General features: G+C 43.7%; 1 protein-coding gene across 1 annotated transcript in view; it reads right to left on the bottom strand.

The window, feature by feature from the left end:
• LOC134633414 (scavenger receptor cysteine-rich type 1 protein M130-like) overlaps positions 1–12,448 on the bottom strand; it is a 220,466-nt gene extending 208,018 nt beyond the window's left edge. Inside the window, exons 1-10 of the mRNA XM_063482261.1 lie at positions 12,406–12,448; positions 7,403–7,549; positions 7,042–7,161; positions 5,893–6,057; positions 5,141–5,281; positions 2,148–2,276; positions 1,817–1,936; positions 1,350–1,514; positions 1,067–1,171; positions 175–315 (exon numbers count right to left, since the gene is read on the bottom strand). Coding sequence (XP_063338331.1) covers positions 175–315; positions 1,067–1,171; positions 1,350–1,514; positions 1,817–1,936; positions 2,148–2,276; positions 5,141–5,281; positions 5,893–6,057; positions 7,042–7,161; positions 7,403–7,549; positions 12,406–12,448 — 1,276 coding nt within the window. The remainder of the gene's footprint in view (positions 1–174; positions 316–1,066; positions 1,172–1,349; positions 1,515–1,816; positions 1,937–2,147; positions 2,277–5,140; positions 5,282–5,892; positions 6,058–7,041; positions 7,162–7,402; positions 7,550–12,405) is intronic.
• Between the last annotated feature and the right edge of the window lie 440 nt (positions 12,449–12,888).

Below are 12,888 nucleotides of genomic sequence, written 5' to 3'. Positions count from 1 at the left end.
TAGCTACTGGAAACTCAGCCTGGCTGGATCACACTGATGCCAATGTTGCCTTCAAATGCATGGATTAAAATACTTGTCCCATTACTTCGCTCTGTGTGAGTTTAGACTAATTCTAACATCAGTAGACCAGTTTCATTCGAATATGTTGTAATGGAGGAATAGTTTTTTACTTACCTAAGCTTTTAACACTTTTAAAGAAGTTGATAATGAGTTCAATGACAATGTCCTGGAGAGTGTCAAAGGTTTTGACTATGTAAATTTTATTGTGATCAGAGTTGATCAACTTCAGCTGAGTCACATTGACTTTTGCAACACCTGAAAGAAAAAAGTGTCAGTACTGTTGCTTAACATGTGAGCTACATGGCTTTATCATATTTGGAACCAGTGTCCTGCAGACAGGTTGGACTCAGTTCCACTCTGGGCAGGGGTTCGTATACTTGCATTGTTAGAGTGGAAAAATTATTGATTGTTTATAGAATTATTGTTTTATTTAATGTATACATAATGCGAATGTGCACATAAACAAGTTGGTGCTCTGTGTTTTGAGGCTTGAGAGCTTCATTCAGCGCTATTGTCTGGATTTGAAATGTTGCAGGAACACATAGAGTGCAGAGGGTTTTTGCAGCATGCTTACATGATACTGGTTAGAATAGTCTCTGGGTCAGGAAGTCCAAACAAGATGCCCTGAACTGGGCCTTAGAATCAGCAGAAGAATAATGGATAATATTAGATAATCAAGGCTATGCAGGGGGGGGGGGGTGTTGTGTGTCTGTCCTTCTGATTCCAGGAGAAGCAGATACAAGGCGAGGTCAGAAGGCAGGGACTGAACTGGGGAGGACTGACCGCAGTCAGAGTTATTGTCATATAAGCTGTACAGCCCGTGTCAGGGTTATCTTTGGTGTGAGGCAGACTGTTGTATCACACTGGGCTCCGGCAGTGTAAACTTGTAATTCCAACAGCTGAAGCAAATTAAATCTTACCCTGTTTGGAACAGTTTCGGGTAAGGATTTAAAGGTTTTTAGGATTAAAACAGGCTTTGCTCCAGGTTTCAGGCAGGGTTCATTACCCTGTTTGGAACTGATTTTGGGATTGGGAAATAAGCTGGCTGAGGGGGCCGAGATAAGTCGAGTCTGGAATTCTTTACTCAGACTACCGACCCATGACCCAAACCCTGAGAAGTGGTAGAAAATGTGTTCAACAGTGAATTTTAAATCAACCATCAAGATGTTATTGAAGTTTAGACTGTTTAGAAGTTTAGTTAAAGGGGTTTAAATCATTTTGTTCATTAACTATTTTTAGAACACTTTGTAATGGTTAAGACTTAATAGAAAATAAATTAAATTATTCACCAATAACAAAGACTTCAATGCCGCTGTCTTTCAAATTCTTTGAGGGAAGTTCTACGTCATCATCAGACGCCCCATCTGTGATCATAACAGCAACTTTTTTGGAGTCTGGACGCATTCCCACATTGGGTTTAAACTGGTTACGGAGGATGTATGTCAGAGCTTTTCCTGTGACAAGAAAGAGGAAACAAGAAGTGGAGAGTGGTAAAGCACGATCAATATAAACCCCGAGATGTATTTCAGCAAGAAACCATCAGAGAGCTTTGGTAGTATGTGAGTGACGTATCCCTTCAGATTATCCTGATGTAATTGTGTTGGATTCCATTTAAAAACAGTCAGAATGCAAAAAATACTTTGATCGTCATTTTCATTCAACCCTGAAATAAAATACATTTGGCTCCCATGTCTTAGATCCCATTTCCCAGATGGTGAGAACCTCCTCTAGACTGGATAATAAGCTGCTTGCTCACCTGTGTAAGTGCTTCCACGCGCTTTTTCTAGGTCTTCTATGGCCCTCAGCAGGGATTGTTTGGTCTGGTGGGTGTTCAGGTGCCACATAGTCCTTGGTGTGGTACTGAACAAAGTCAGACCTGCAGAAAACACCCAGCAGAGCATTCTGTTCATAATACAAACTATTTATGTTAAAAAGATCACTAAAAACACACTACTGTTAACGAGCTCATAGCAAGAATAAATTGTTATACATGTATTTGAATATTTCCCCAAGCTTCAAGTCCTTGAAATGAAACAGTATCATTACTAACAGTCAGGTAGTAGTAAGAGCATAAACAAAAATATTACCGATCTGGACTCTGTGCAGACCGATGTCGAGGTTGTTGACAAAGTGCTTGAGAAACAACCGAATGATTCTGAAGTCCTGGAGAGTGATGCTCCCAGACTCATCCACCAGTATCACCAGGTCAGCTTTGACTGTTTCACACGGAGCAGCTTCATAAAAAAGCAGAACTGTGAGATACAAGAAAACTCCTGACAGATCAACACGTTCTCACCCCCAAAGTGTAACATTTTAGGCTTGGTGACAAATCTTCAGTATGTTACATCTAACACAATTAAGGTGGTGGTTAAGGTTAGGGTCAGGACACTAATACACGGCTGGAACGTCTATTACCCCCGGGAGCGTCAATCTATTGGATTCCATCCACAGCCTGGCGCGTATCATAGGAAAGCAGAAGGGGTTCCCGTTAATATACCACAGTAGGATCCCCAAAGCAGTGTTTGGATACTTCCTTATATCTTTGAAATGTTTTTTTGTGTTTAACGCAGCACTGTGGTGGATTCTGTCTCAACAGATCTGAAAGGTTAAAGGTCTAAACTGGTTTAAGCTGTTTAAGATTACCGTGTTTGCTGAGGAGTCAGTCATTTTTGTGGTGTGTCCCTCTGCTTTTCTATTCAGCCTGATAAAACTGCTTCACTATAATATGAAGATAACTAGATGGTACTAGAAAGATTTACAGGAGCAAAGCCCTCTGAAAGAGTCACAGCGCTGTATTATCAGAGTGCCATCGATGGCACAAACTGCATCAGGGTCAGGAATTTATAGAATTTAATGGGGGAGGATTCTGTCAGGAAGTGCTCCCAGTATGAAATGTTTGACATCAACAGATTTCCATACCAGATTGGTCGGGAATGCAACGGATAGGCTCAGACGAAGTCAGATGATCCCCTGTGGTAACCACTAGAAGAACAAGAAAAAGGTGAAATATCACAGTTTGAACAGTAACAGCTGTGTGTGCGCGCGCACGCGCGTGTGTGTGTCTGTGTGTGTGTGTATAAAGAGTATAAACAGAGTTGAGGACTGCCGTGTATGATAAGAGGAATAGTTGGATGCTTGCTTTCATTTGATGTCTTTTTAATGTTTTTATTGATATTTTTGCTGGTAGAATATTACTGAACATATTGTATTCTAAACAGATACTAAACGAGCTGGCAGGATATCCACTATCCCATCGATCCATCCATCCATCCATTTGCTTCCGCTTATCCTTTTCAGGGTCGCGGGGGGCGCTGGAGCCTATCCCAGCTGTCATAGGGCGAGAGGCGGGGTACACCCTGGACAGGTCGCCAGTCTGTCACAGGGCTAACACACAGGGACAGACAACCATTCACACTCACATTCACTCGCACCTAGTGGCAATTTGGATTATCCAATTAACCTATCCCCACAAGCTGCATGTCTTTGGACGGTGGGAGGAAGCCAGAGTACCCAGAGGGAACCCACGCAAACACGGGGAGAACATGCAAACTCCACACAGAAAGACCCCGGCCTGATGTTGGAATTGAACTCAGGACCTTCTTGCTGTGCGGCAACAGTGCTAACCACCGTGCCACCGTGCTGCCATCCACTATCCCAGACCACCAAAAAACATTTTAGGCCAAAAAAGAAGAACATTGTAAGATCGTCAGCTGCACGAGTGTAAAACCGCTAAATGTAGATTAAAAAACATTTAGTGTCTCTGTTTTTACTCCTTCTTAGTAAATGATTTAATAATTGATCAACATATTGATTGATCCTGCTTTACAAATGACTGTGATGAATTAACACCTTGAGTCAAGCTAACTGTAAAATATTTAAGGCCCACAGATCACACTCCTCAGTCTCTATGGAAGAGTTTGCAGCAGCATGTGATTCGTCTTCCTCATGAATCAACGCTCAGATTCATGAGGAACATGCAGTTGTCTTCCTTGTTGTGAATCACTGGACCAGCTCCTCATCTTCTCAATGATCTTCAGGGCTGCATGGAAGTTTGCTGTGGGGACGGAGAAGACGCACGACTGTGTCGTTTGATCCAGTGGGAGGTGCTTCTGGATCATTGCTATGGGACATTTCCAACCATGCGTTTCATACTGCTTTACCAAGGCTTGGTCATGGGGGCAGCAGCCTAAAAGGAGACATCCAGACTTCCCTCTCCCTGGCCAGTTCATCCAGGTGAGCACCGATACTTTTCCAGATTAGTTTAGAAACATAATGGCATGGTCCTGGGTCATTTTGGTCAAGCGGTGTAAGTTTCCTGTGTTTTCTGTCATATTTTGCATTATGTTGAGGATTACTCCAGGTTTCCTAGGTTATTCTGTTCAGCATTGTTTATTAGATTTCCCCCTGTGTTGTTGCCCTCTGTGTCTCCCTCTGTGTGAATGTGTATATAGTGATGTGTGTTATTGTGCTTTGCTCCTCCTTCCATCGTGTGCTCCTTCATGTTCTCTCTCTGCCTCTCTCAGCCCTGTCTGTGTACTTCCTGTGTTATGTTTAAGGTCCGCGTCTTGGTGTCAGCGTATTCAGTTTCGTGTCCTCCCCGTCCTGTCATGCGTAATTGTCCTCAGCTGTGTTCCCCGTGTGCTTCCACTTCTCTCATCACCTTCTGTGTATTTATGTCAGAGTCTCCCTCTGTTCCGTGTCGCGTCGTCCCTCATGCTGTGTGTGTTTCCCAGTGTCTCCTCGTCTGCTTTAGTTCTTTTAGAGTTTCCCAGTTTAGTTGAGTTTTGGTTCACACTTGGTTCACAACCGAGTGTGAAGTGGCAGGAATGGGAATGAGCATCTTGAACGCTTCATGTACACCTCCGGGTGGGTGTTCTGGGCATATCCTACTGAGAGAAGACCAAAGAAATTCTGGAGAGATTATATCTCTTAGCTGGCCTGGGAATGCCTCGATGTTTCTTTGGATGACCTGGTGGAGGTGGGCAAGAAGAGAGAAGTCTGGGCTCCTTGACTGGGACCCAGAAAAGTGACAGGAAATAGATGGGATGTTGGGTGGATGGAATCATGGACTTTTACTTACACAAGTTATTTGAGCCTTTTGAGAGGTCGATGGTGATATTTCTGATGATATCATTAAGGGACTTGAAATCCTTGAGAAAGTACACGTGGTCGTTATCAGAGGCGATGACCTTTAGCTCACTCTCTCTGGCACCCTGCACACCTGAAAGATAAGAACTTATTAAAACACCTGAACATGTTTGGGAAAGTCTATCAACTCTGTTTTGTTAAATTCTAGACAAAAACCTGACTGACAGACCAAGCCCATAGCTTCTTATTTTTAGTCTCATTGTGCATTAAACAAACTGCTGATTATCTGATACAGTTTACTTCAAATTTCTGTGAGAACAAGGACATAGTTTTTCTGACAGCCAGAAATGTGCATACGAGTGGGCTGTTGGAGGTCCCAGTTGGGCTCTGGCAGCCATTAGGAACTGAGTCACTAGTGTTTATTGATGATGCAACTGCTGATAGACACAGCAGGATTAATTGTGGAGAGTACAGGACTGTAATCTCTGCTTAATTTCAGAAAAATGCAGCTGCAGAGATTCTCAGTGCACATGGAAAGTGGCCCAAAGACAAAAGTAAGCCATGCTACCTGTGGGTTCCTGGGAAACTCTTGAATTGCTTTTGCAGTATTCTGTAGTGTGGTGTGGTCTGAACAAGACTGTTGTTGTGTACACCGTTCAAAATATTATTTAAAAATGTGTATTCAGCTTTTTATTTGTCTCACTGTTTGGACTGAATACATCAACAAATCAACAATTCAATCACCAATAGCATAGACCTCGATGTCATTGCGTTTCAGGTTCTTTGAAGGCAGGAGTACTTCATCCTGGGATTCCCCGTCTGTGATCAGAACAGCAATCCTTCTGGAGTCTGGACGCATTCCCATACTGGGTTTAAACTGGTTATGGAGGATGTGCTCCAGAGCTTTTCCTGTATGATGGCAGAACGTGACATCAGCAGGTCAAGAGTTTCAAATGACACACACACACACACACACACACACACACACACACACACACACACACACACACACACACACAGTAGAAAGTCAACCATGAATCAAATGACATATTTAAACAAGAAGGCTTTCAATAAAACTAATGTTAATACTAAATAATGTTACATGACAATTGTCGCTGCTCAGGGCTGAGGGGGTTGAGGGGTTACCCTTTAGACAGCACTATAATGCACAGACAGCTCCGTATGTTTGAGGCATGAAGACTCCTCTCGTCTCAGCTCTGTCACCAATTTGTTTTCACTCAGCGTTTGGGCACATGCTAACACAGCTTACACCTTCACACACAGCCACGAGGATCGATGTCCTGCTGTGCTCCTCATTATTGGAAAACAACAGTAACTACTCTACACTATCGAGTTAGCGAGGTTAGTTGGCCAACACTAGAGGTTCACTGTGGTGATGTCCCCAGTTTTTACTAATCTTCTGTGAGAACCGATACATTAGTTTGTCCATGTGGATCCAAGGGTAAACAGACTATGGCAGTTTCACTCAAAGCACATGTCCACAGATGGATTATTATTATTGTCACATGATGCACCTGTTAGTGAATTATTGTAAAAACTAAGTTCAGATTTCTAAAATCAACTTCTACATACATAAACGTGTTTGTCTATGTTATTTGTAATAATTTATGCTTTCTGTGTTGTTTCTTTTTAAACTATCAGTTTAAAATGGGATTGAAAATAAATAAAGCGTATGCATGCCTGTTTTGGTGCTTTTATCCACTTGTGAATGATTTCTCTGTTTAGTGTGCAGCAGATACTTTTTCAGAAATAATCTTCGTATCAGATCCTGATTGTTTGGGATGAAATTGTTTTTCGCCTGGTTCAATGATCACCTCTGCTCCAAGCCTCTGGAGCACCTCCTGTAGGCTGGGTGATATGCTGCTTACTCACCTGTCTTGGTGCTTCCACCAGTTCGTCCTAGTTCTTCTATGGCCCTCAGCAGGGTGTGTTTGGTCTGGTGGGTGTTCAGGTGCCACTCTGTCCTTGCTTTGGTACTGAACAAAGTCAGACCTTCAGAAGCAATGTGTAAAACAACAAGGACACACAGAGCTCGTCATTCAAATTCAAACATTCACACATTCAAACATGATAGTTATTAGCACTTTGTACAAATGACACATTATTAAAAGCACAATAATTAAGGGGAGTTCGTGTATGTATGTGTGGTATTTTTTTTACAAAGTTAAAGTACTTTTGAAATAAACAGTATTAAATATAATCGTAATGGTATGACTCGCAGTGAAAACATTACCGATCTGGACTGCATCGGGGCCGATGTTGAGGCCGTTGACGATGGCAACAAGAAACGTTTGAATTTTATCAAAGTCATTTCTGCTGACGCTCCCAGACTCATCCACCAACATCACAAGGTCAACTTTGGTTGTTTCACAGTGAACACCTGAAACACAGCAAAGGATTGTGGGATACAAGAGAAGACCAAACAAGGCTGGGAGGTCGGTGTTAGGTCTAAACTTAAAGACCTCGCTGACTCAGAGACTTATTCCCGTGAACAAAGCAGGACAAAACAGCGATCGATCTGTTTTAACTCGCGCAAGGGAAGCCCGGTGGGAATCTCAGAGCAGCACTCTGCCCTTGACCTCAAACAACTCCGACCCCAGCCTCTTTTTATTGAAATGATACAAAGCCCCATTGTAAACCCCATGTGGTGTGTTGTAAAGTCAAAAGCACTGTGTGTGTGTGTGTGTGTGTGTCTTCCTAGTGATCACAAAGGCGTCATCTCCCCCCACCCCTGTATATGGCTTAGCTTCTTCTAACGGTTTACCATTTACAAACACAGGTGAGCCCACAAAGGGCAGGAAGTCACATTCCTTATATTGAAGGTGCCTGCAGTTAACACTATAACCCCCCCACCCCCACCATTCAGAATGTCTTTGATCATGCAGCTTGAAACAAGATCCACAATTGTAAGCACAAAAATGACAACATTTAACAGTTCACTCTGACAGTCGGTACAGACCCATCTGCTGTCTGAGAAACCTCACACACATTAACAGGAATCAAACAACAGTAACTGAAGTGGTTACTAAAGATAAAATTACAAGTTACTAAATGAAAAAAGTGTTCTGTGATTTGGAAAAAACAACACAACTATAATATTTTGTTATAAGGAATCACACACAGAAATGAAACATGCCATATTACGACAGAAATAAATAAAGTAACAGACATAACTGTTACAGTGAAGTCGATAAAGCAGCTTTTTTATGATTTGATCAAAATGAGGGAAATTTCCAGATGCTTCTACGGTTTAGATAAACTTAACTGTAAATGAAATAATACTTCTACCCCCATGGTTAACAATAAAATAATTTCCAACTTCAGCCCAACACTTGGGTCGGTGACTCTGATAGCTCGAGTCAAAGAATTTAAACCTGTTGTCTCAAAGCATGTTGAACAGCGTGAACAGTCGCTCACAGAACTATACTCAGTATAAATCAGCAGCACAGTTTGGGGATGTTATTGAAACCCTTTATTACATTTATTTAAATCATGGAAAGAAAGATGTAATAAAGGAATAACAGCTCTGCTACTTCGTTCAGCTGCTAGCTTCGGGGGTCTGCACAGCAGATGACATGCGACCACCTCCTCCTGTCCCAGCATCCTCCTCTGTCAGACCAACCCTCTGCATCTCCTCCATCACTACATCCATGAATCTTCTCTAAGCTTTTCTTCTTTTTCTCCATCCTTTGTCCAGTATCTCCACTCTGAGCTGTCTGATGAACTCATTTCTGATCCTGACTGTCCTGCTAACTCCTGGTGAACATCTGAACTTCTGCAGCTCTGCCTCCTCTCTTTCTGTCACTGATCTCCAAACCAAACATCACAGCAGGTCTCACTACCATCTTGTAAAACTTCCCTTTCTTATTGGACTAATTTAATTCTAAGGGTCAAATATTAATTTATGGAGAATTTAAACAGGTAACTGTAATAATAAAGTCCATTTCAGAATTCATAAAAATGACAACAAAAGCAGCAGAAGGTCCACAGACTGGAACAAATGAATTCTTTACGTAACTGGAACTAAGCTACAAATGTGCAAACACACACACAAACATAAGCAGGATGTTTTATTTGTATCAGTGGAACATTTTAAATATGTTGTTAAACTGTCATGTGTTAGGCAGTAGGAACTTCTGTTTAGATAGAGGCAGCTGGAAAACGCAGCTGAATTTAAATGGAAAAGAAAACCAAATATAACGCACTCAAAGCAACTCTGTTGCCTTTGTGTCAACCACAGTGGAGACAGAAGCCTTCCAGAGCCTTGGCAGATATCCACCATTAGGGACGGAGACCTTTGGACTTGGGTGGCACAGGACCAAACTGCTGAGGACCCACAGACTCTCTCCTCTCTGTCCCATCTCCCATGACAGCTGGGGCGTGCTATCTCATGTTCAGCTGGCTCTGGAAGCTTTGCAGATTCAGGGTCCTCTAGCTTCACTGAAGTGCAGGTACAAACCAACGTCTCAGAGCTGCCCAGAGCAAAGACAGTAAGAGGGCAAAGAAATAGTGTCCGGGCTGGCCAGGTTGGAGAAGCAGTCTCTGGCTGGGCCTGGATGACAGCAGATGTGAGCAGAGAGGCTGGCACAGACTGCACAGGATCCTCAGGGCTCACAGGATGCAGACTCTTCCGACAACTGGTGCTGCGCAGGGCACACCAGCGACTCTGGCAGGCAGGGCTAAATTCACAGAAACCCCCCATATAACTTCTGTCCACAGCCCGGCCATGAAGGAGGCTCGACCCGATGTGAAGCCAGCAACATCCTCCAACAGGCTGGGCAGCAGTAGTGTCAAGGCTGGAGTGACGTAGATAGATGACTCACAGAATGGGTCCAGCAAGAAGGATGACAGCTGGTGATGGAGACTACTGGCTCGCAGCCACAAAACCATTCCTGGGAGCCTGCTTCCTCCTCCCAGGTAGCTGGTGATGAGGCGTGGGTGCAGTGCTGAGCTAGCTGGTTGCAGGTTTCGGGAATAGATGGCTGGCGAAATACCAGCCCACCCTCATCATCGAAGCCTCACACGGATGATGGGTAGCTGCCGAGTCGAACAGCTGCCCAGAGCAGCTTGAGTGTGGAGCTGTGGCAGGCAGCAGTGAGGATGAGGAGCTGGAACTAACAGCTGAGGTGTGGCTGTCACTGGAAAACTGGGGGAGCAGAGAGCTGGGTTTCCATGGGGGTTAGGGACACTGGGGATTGAAGCGATCCTCAATAATAATTAACTGCACATTAATGGGGCGATCGTGGCTCAAGAGTTGGCAGTTCGTCTTGTAATGAGAAGAAGGTTGCCGGTTCGAGCCCCGGCTTGGACAGTCTCGGTCGTTGTGTCCTTGGGCAAGACACTTCACCCGTTGCTTACTGGTGGTGGTCAGAGGGCCCGGTGGCGCCAGTGTCCGGCAGCCTCGCCTCTGTCAGTGCGCCCCAGGGTGGCTGTGGCTACGATGTAGCTTGCCATCACCAGTGTGTGAATGGGTGAATGACTGGATGTAGCGTAAAGCGCTTTGGGGTCCTTAGGGACTAAGTAAAGCACTATACAAATACAGGCCATTTACCATTGAATTCTTCCTTCATAGCACATATTCCAACTGATAAAACATTGATGTCTCTGGAGTCATGAGCTTGCGAGGAAATTTTAGGAAATTAGTTCCTCATCAAGGAGGAGAGTGATATCTTCTGGGTCCATGGTACAGTCGCATCATTCTCTCATGTGTTAAACAACATGCAGACCCAGATGCAGACTCTGAGATGTATTAAAAAAACTGAAAACTAACCTATGTTTAGGCTGAGGCAGCAAATTCTGTTGGTGTAATTTGTGTTATTAAATAAAACTGAAAGACAAAACTCCAAAACACAGACTTAACAACGTGGTGTATGCTGTACAGTGCAGCGAGGAATGCCCAGACCTCTACATTGGAGAGACCAAACAGCCACTTCACAAGCGCATGGCACAACATAGAAGAGCCACCTCCACGGGACAAGACTCAGCAGTCCATCTGCATCTAAAGGTCATTTTGGACAGAGAGGACAGATGGTTTGAAAGAGGAGTGAAAGAGGCCATCTATGTCCACTGTGAGCGACCATCTTTGAACAGAGGCGGTGGTTTACGACACCAACTGTCTGCCATCTATAATCCAGTTTTGAGTTCCCTCCCCAGACGCCTTAACGCCCACTCACATCCTGGACCATCTGACCTCAGGAAATCACATGATAGGGTGGGGCCAGGTTTCACAATGAGCTCACCCGAAACCCTGGCTGATTGTGACCCACACCCACTTTCACACCTTGGCTCATGTGATTAGAGGATCATCAGGGGGTCCTTTGTCCCTCTTTGGGGGGATACTCCCACTGGGTTTAAATCTGGGACTCTCGGCCATTTGACCTTAGAACTGAAGAAGCTTCTCGGATGAGAGGAGAAACGTCTTCAAGCAACTTAAAGAAGTCCAGACGCTTTTCTTTGCAAGCTCCTTTGACATCAGAGGTCATGGGTGTTCCAGCAGGACAATGACCCCAAACATGCCTCTAAAAGCACCCAGGAGAGGTTGGAGACAAAGTGCTGCCAGCAATGAGTCCGAATCCAAATCTGATTAAACACTTATGAAGAGATCTCAAAATTGCTGTTGGGAGAAGTTGCCCTTCAAATCTGAAAGACTTTGAGCAGTTTGTAAAAGAAAAGTTGTTGAAAATTTCAGTTGAGGTGTAACCAGCTTGTAGATGGTTACAGGAAGTGATTGTCTGCAGTTATTTTTTCCAAAGGGCGTGCAACCACATATTAAGTTGAGGTTGCCAATAATTTTGTCCTGACCCGTTTTTGAGTATTTTGTGAAAAGCTGTCAAATGTGTCTTTTTTCTGTTTTTTGTGTTGATAAAGGACAAAAACATGTGTATACCAAAACATTTGTAATTGTAACAATTTTCTGGAAAAATTCCAGCCATAGCTGTACATCTAATTTTCTACTCGAGCACTCAAAAGATTTATACAATGTGTTTCATTCACCCATTCTAGTGTTTTCTAAGGAAGATTCACATTTTGACAAAGATGAAGAGAGAAACTTGTGATCCAGTATCTTGCCCAAGGATGCCTTGGCTCGTTTCTAATACATCTCCTTAAAATGTCTGTAAAAATACAACAAATGGACTCAGACGGATCTGAAGAGGTTTAGATTCATGTCTGCCTCTTACTGTGTAATATTACTGTGATCCAGCACAGACAGGACAGGCTGTTGTTGCAGAGTCCTACCTGAGCCCCACAGCAGCAGCAGAACCAGCAGCAGGTGATCCATGTCAGGTCCAGGTCTGTCTCCTCTCTGTCTGTCCGACTCTTCAGCTCTCTGCTAATAAACTGCTGTTTCCTCTTCATCTGTTATCTACTTATCAGCCAACTGATGAGCAGTTTCTCACAACTGAAAAGCCACAGATTAAAGATCAGCTGTTCTTGCATGGATAGATTTCATCATGCCAGACTCTGAGATGTTGTCTCAACTGTAACGATGTGAAGTGTTCGGGGTCCGATGTTCTGACCCAGACTGTGTCGAGCTCAGTTTAACAATCACATCAGGGGCGACTCATAAATGCTTCACCCACAAAGCTGCTTCACACACCTGAACCTGACATTTAATGAGACACAGCACGTCCTCATTAAAGCTGAATAACCACTCTTCTATTTCCTTCTTGTACATGTTCCTCCATGTCTCACACAGCCTGCTTCACAGCTCCGAGTATG

The sequence above is a fragment of the Pelmatolapia mariae genome, linkage group LG8 (assembly GCF_036321145.2).
Source record: "Pelmatolapia mariae isolate MD_Pm_ZW linkage group LG8, Pm_UMD_F_2, whole genome shotgun sequence".
Lineage (NCBI taxonomy): Eukaryota > Metazoa > Chordata > Actinopteri > Cichliformes > Cichlidae > Pelmatolapia > Pelmatolapia mariae.
Note: the sequence above shows the minus strand (reverse complement) of the source record. Positions and strands in the feature narration are given on the sequence as shown.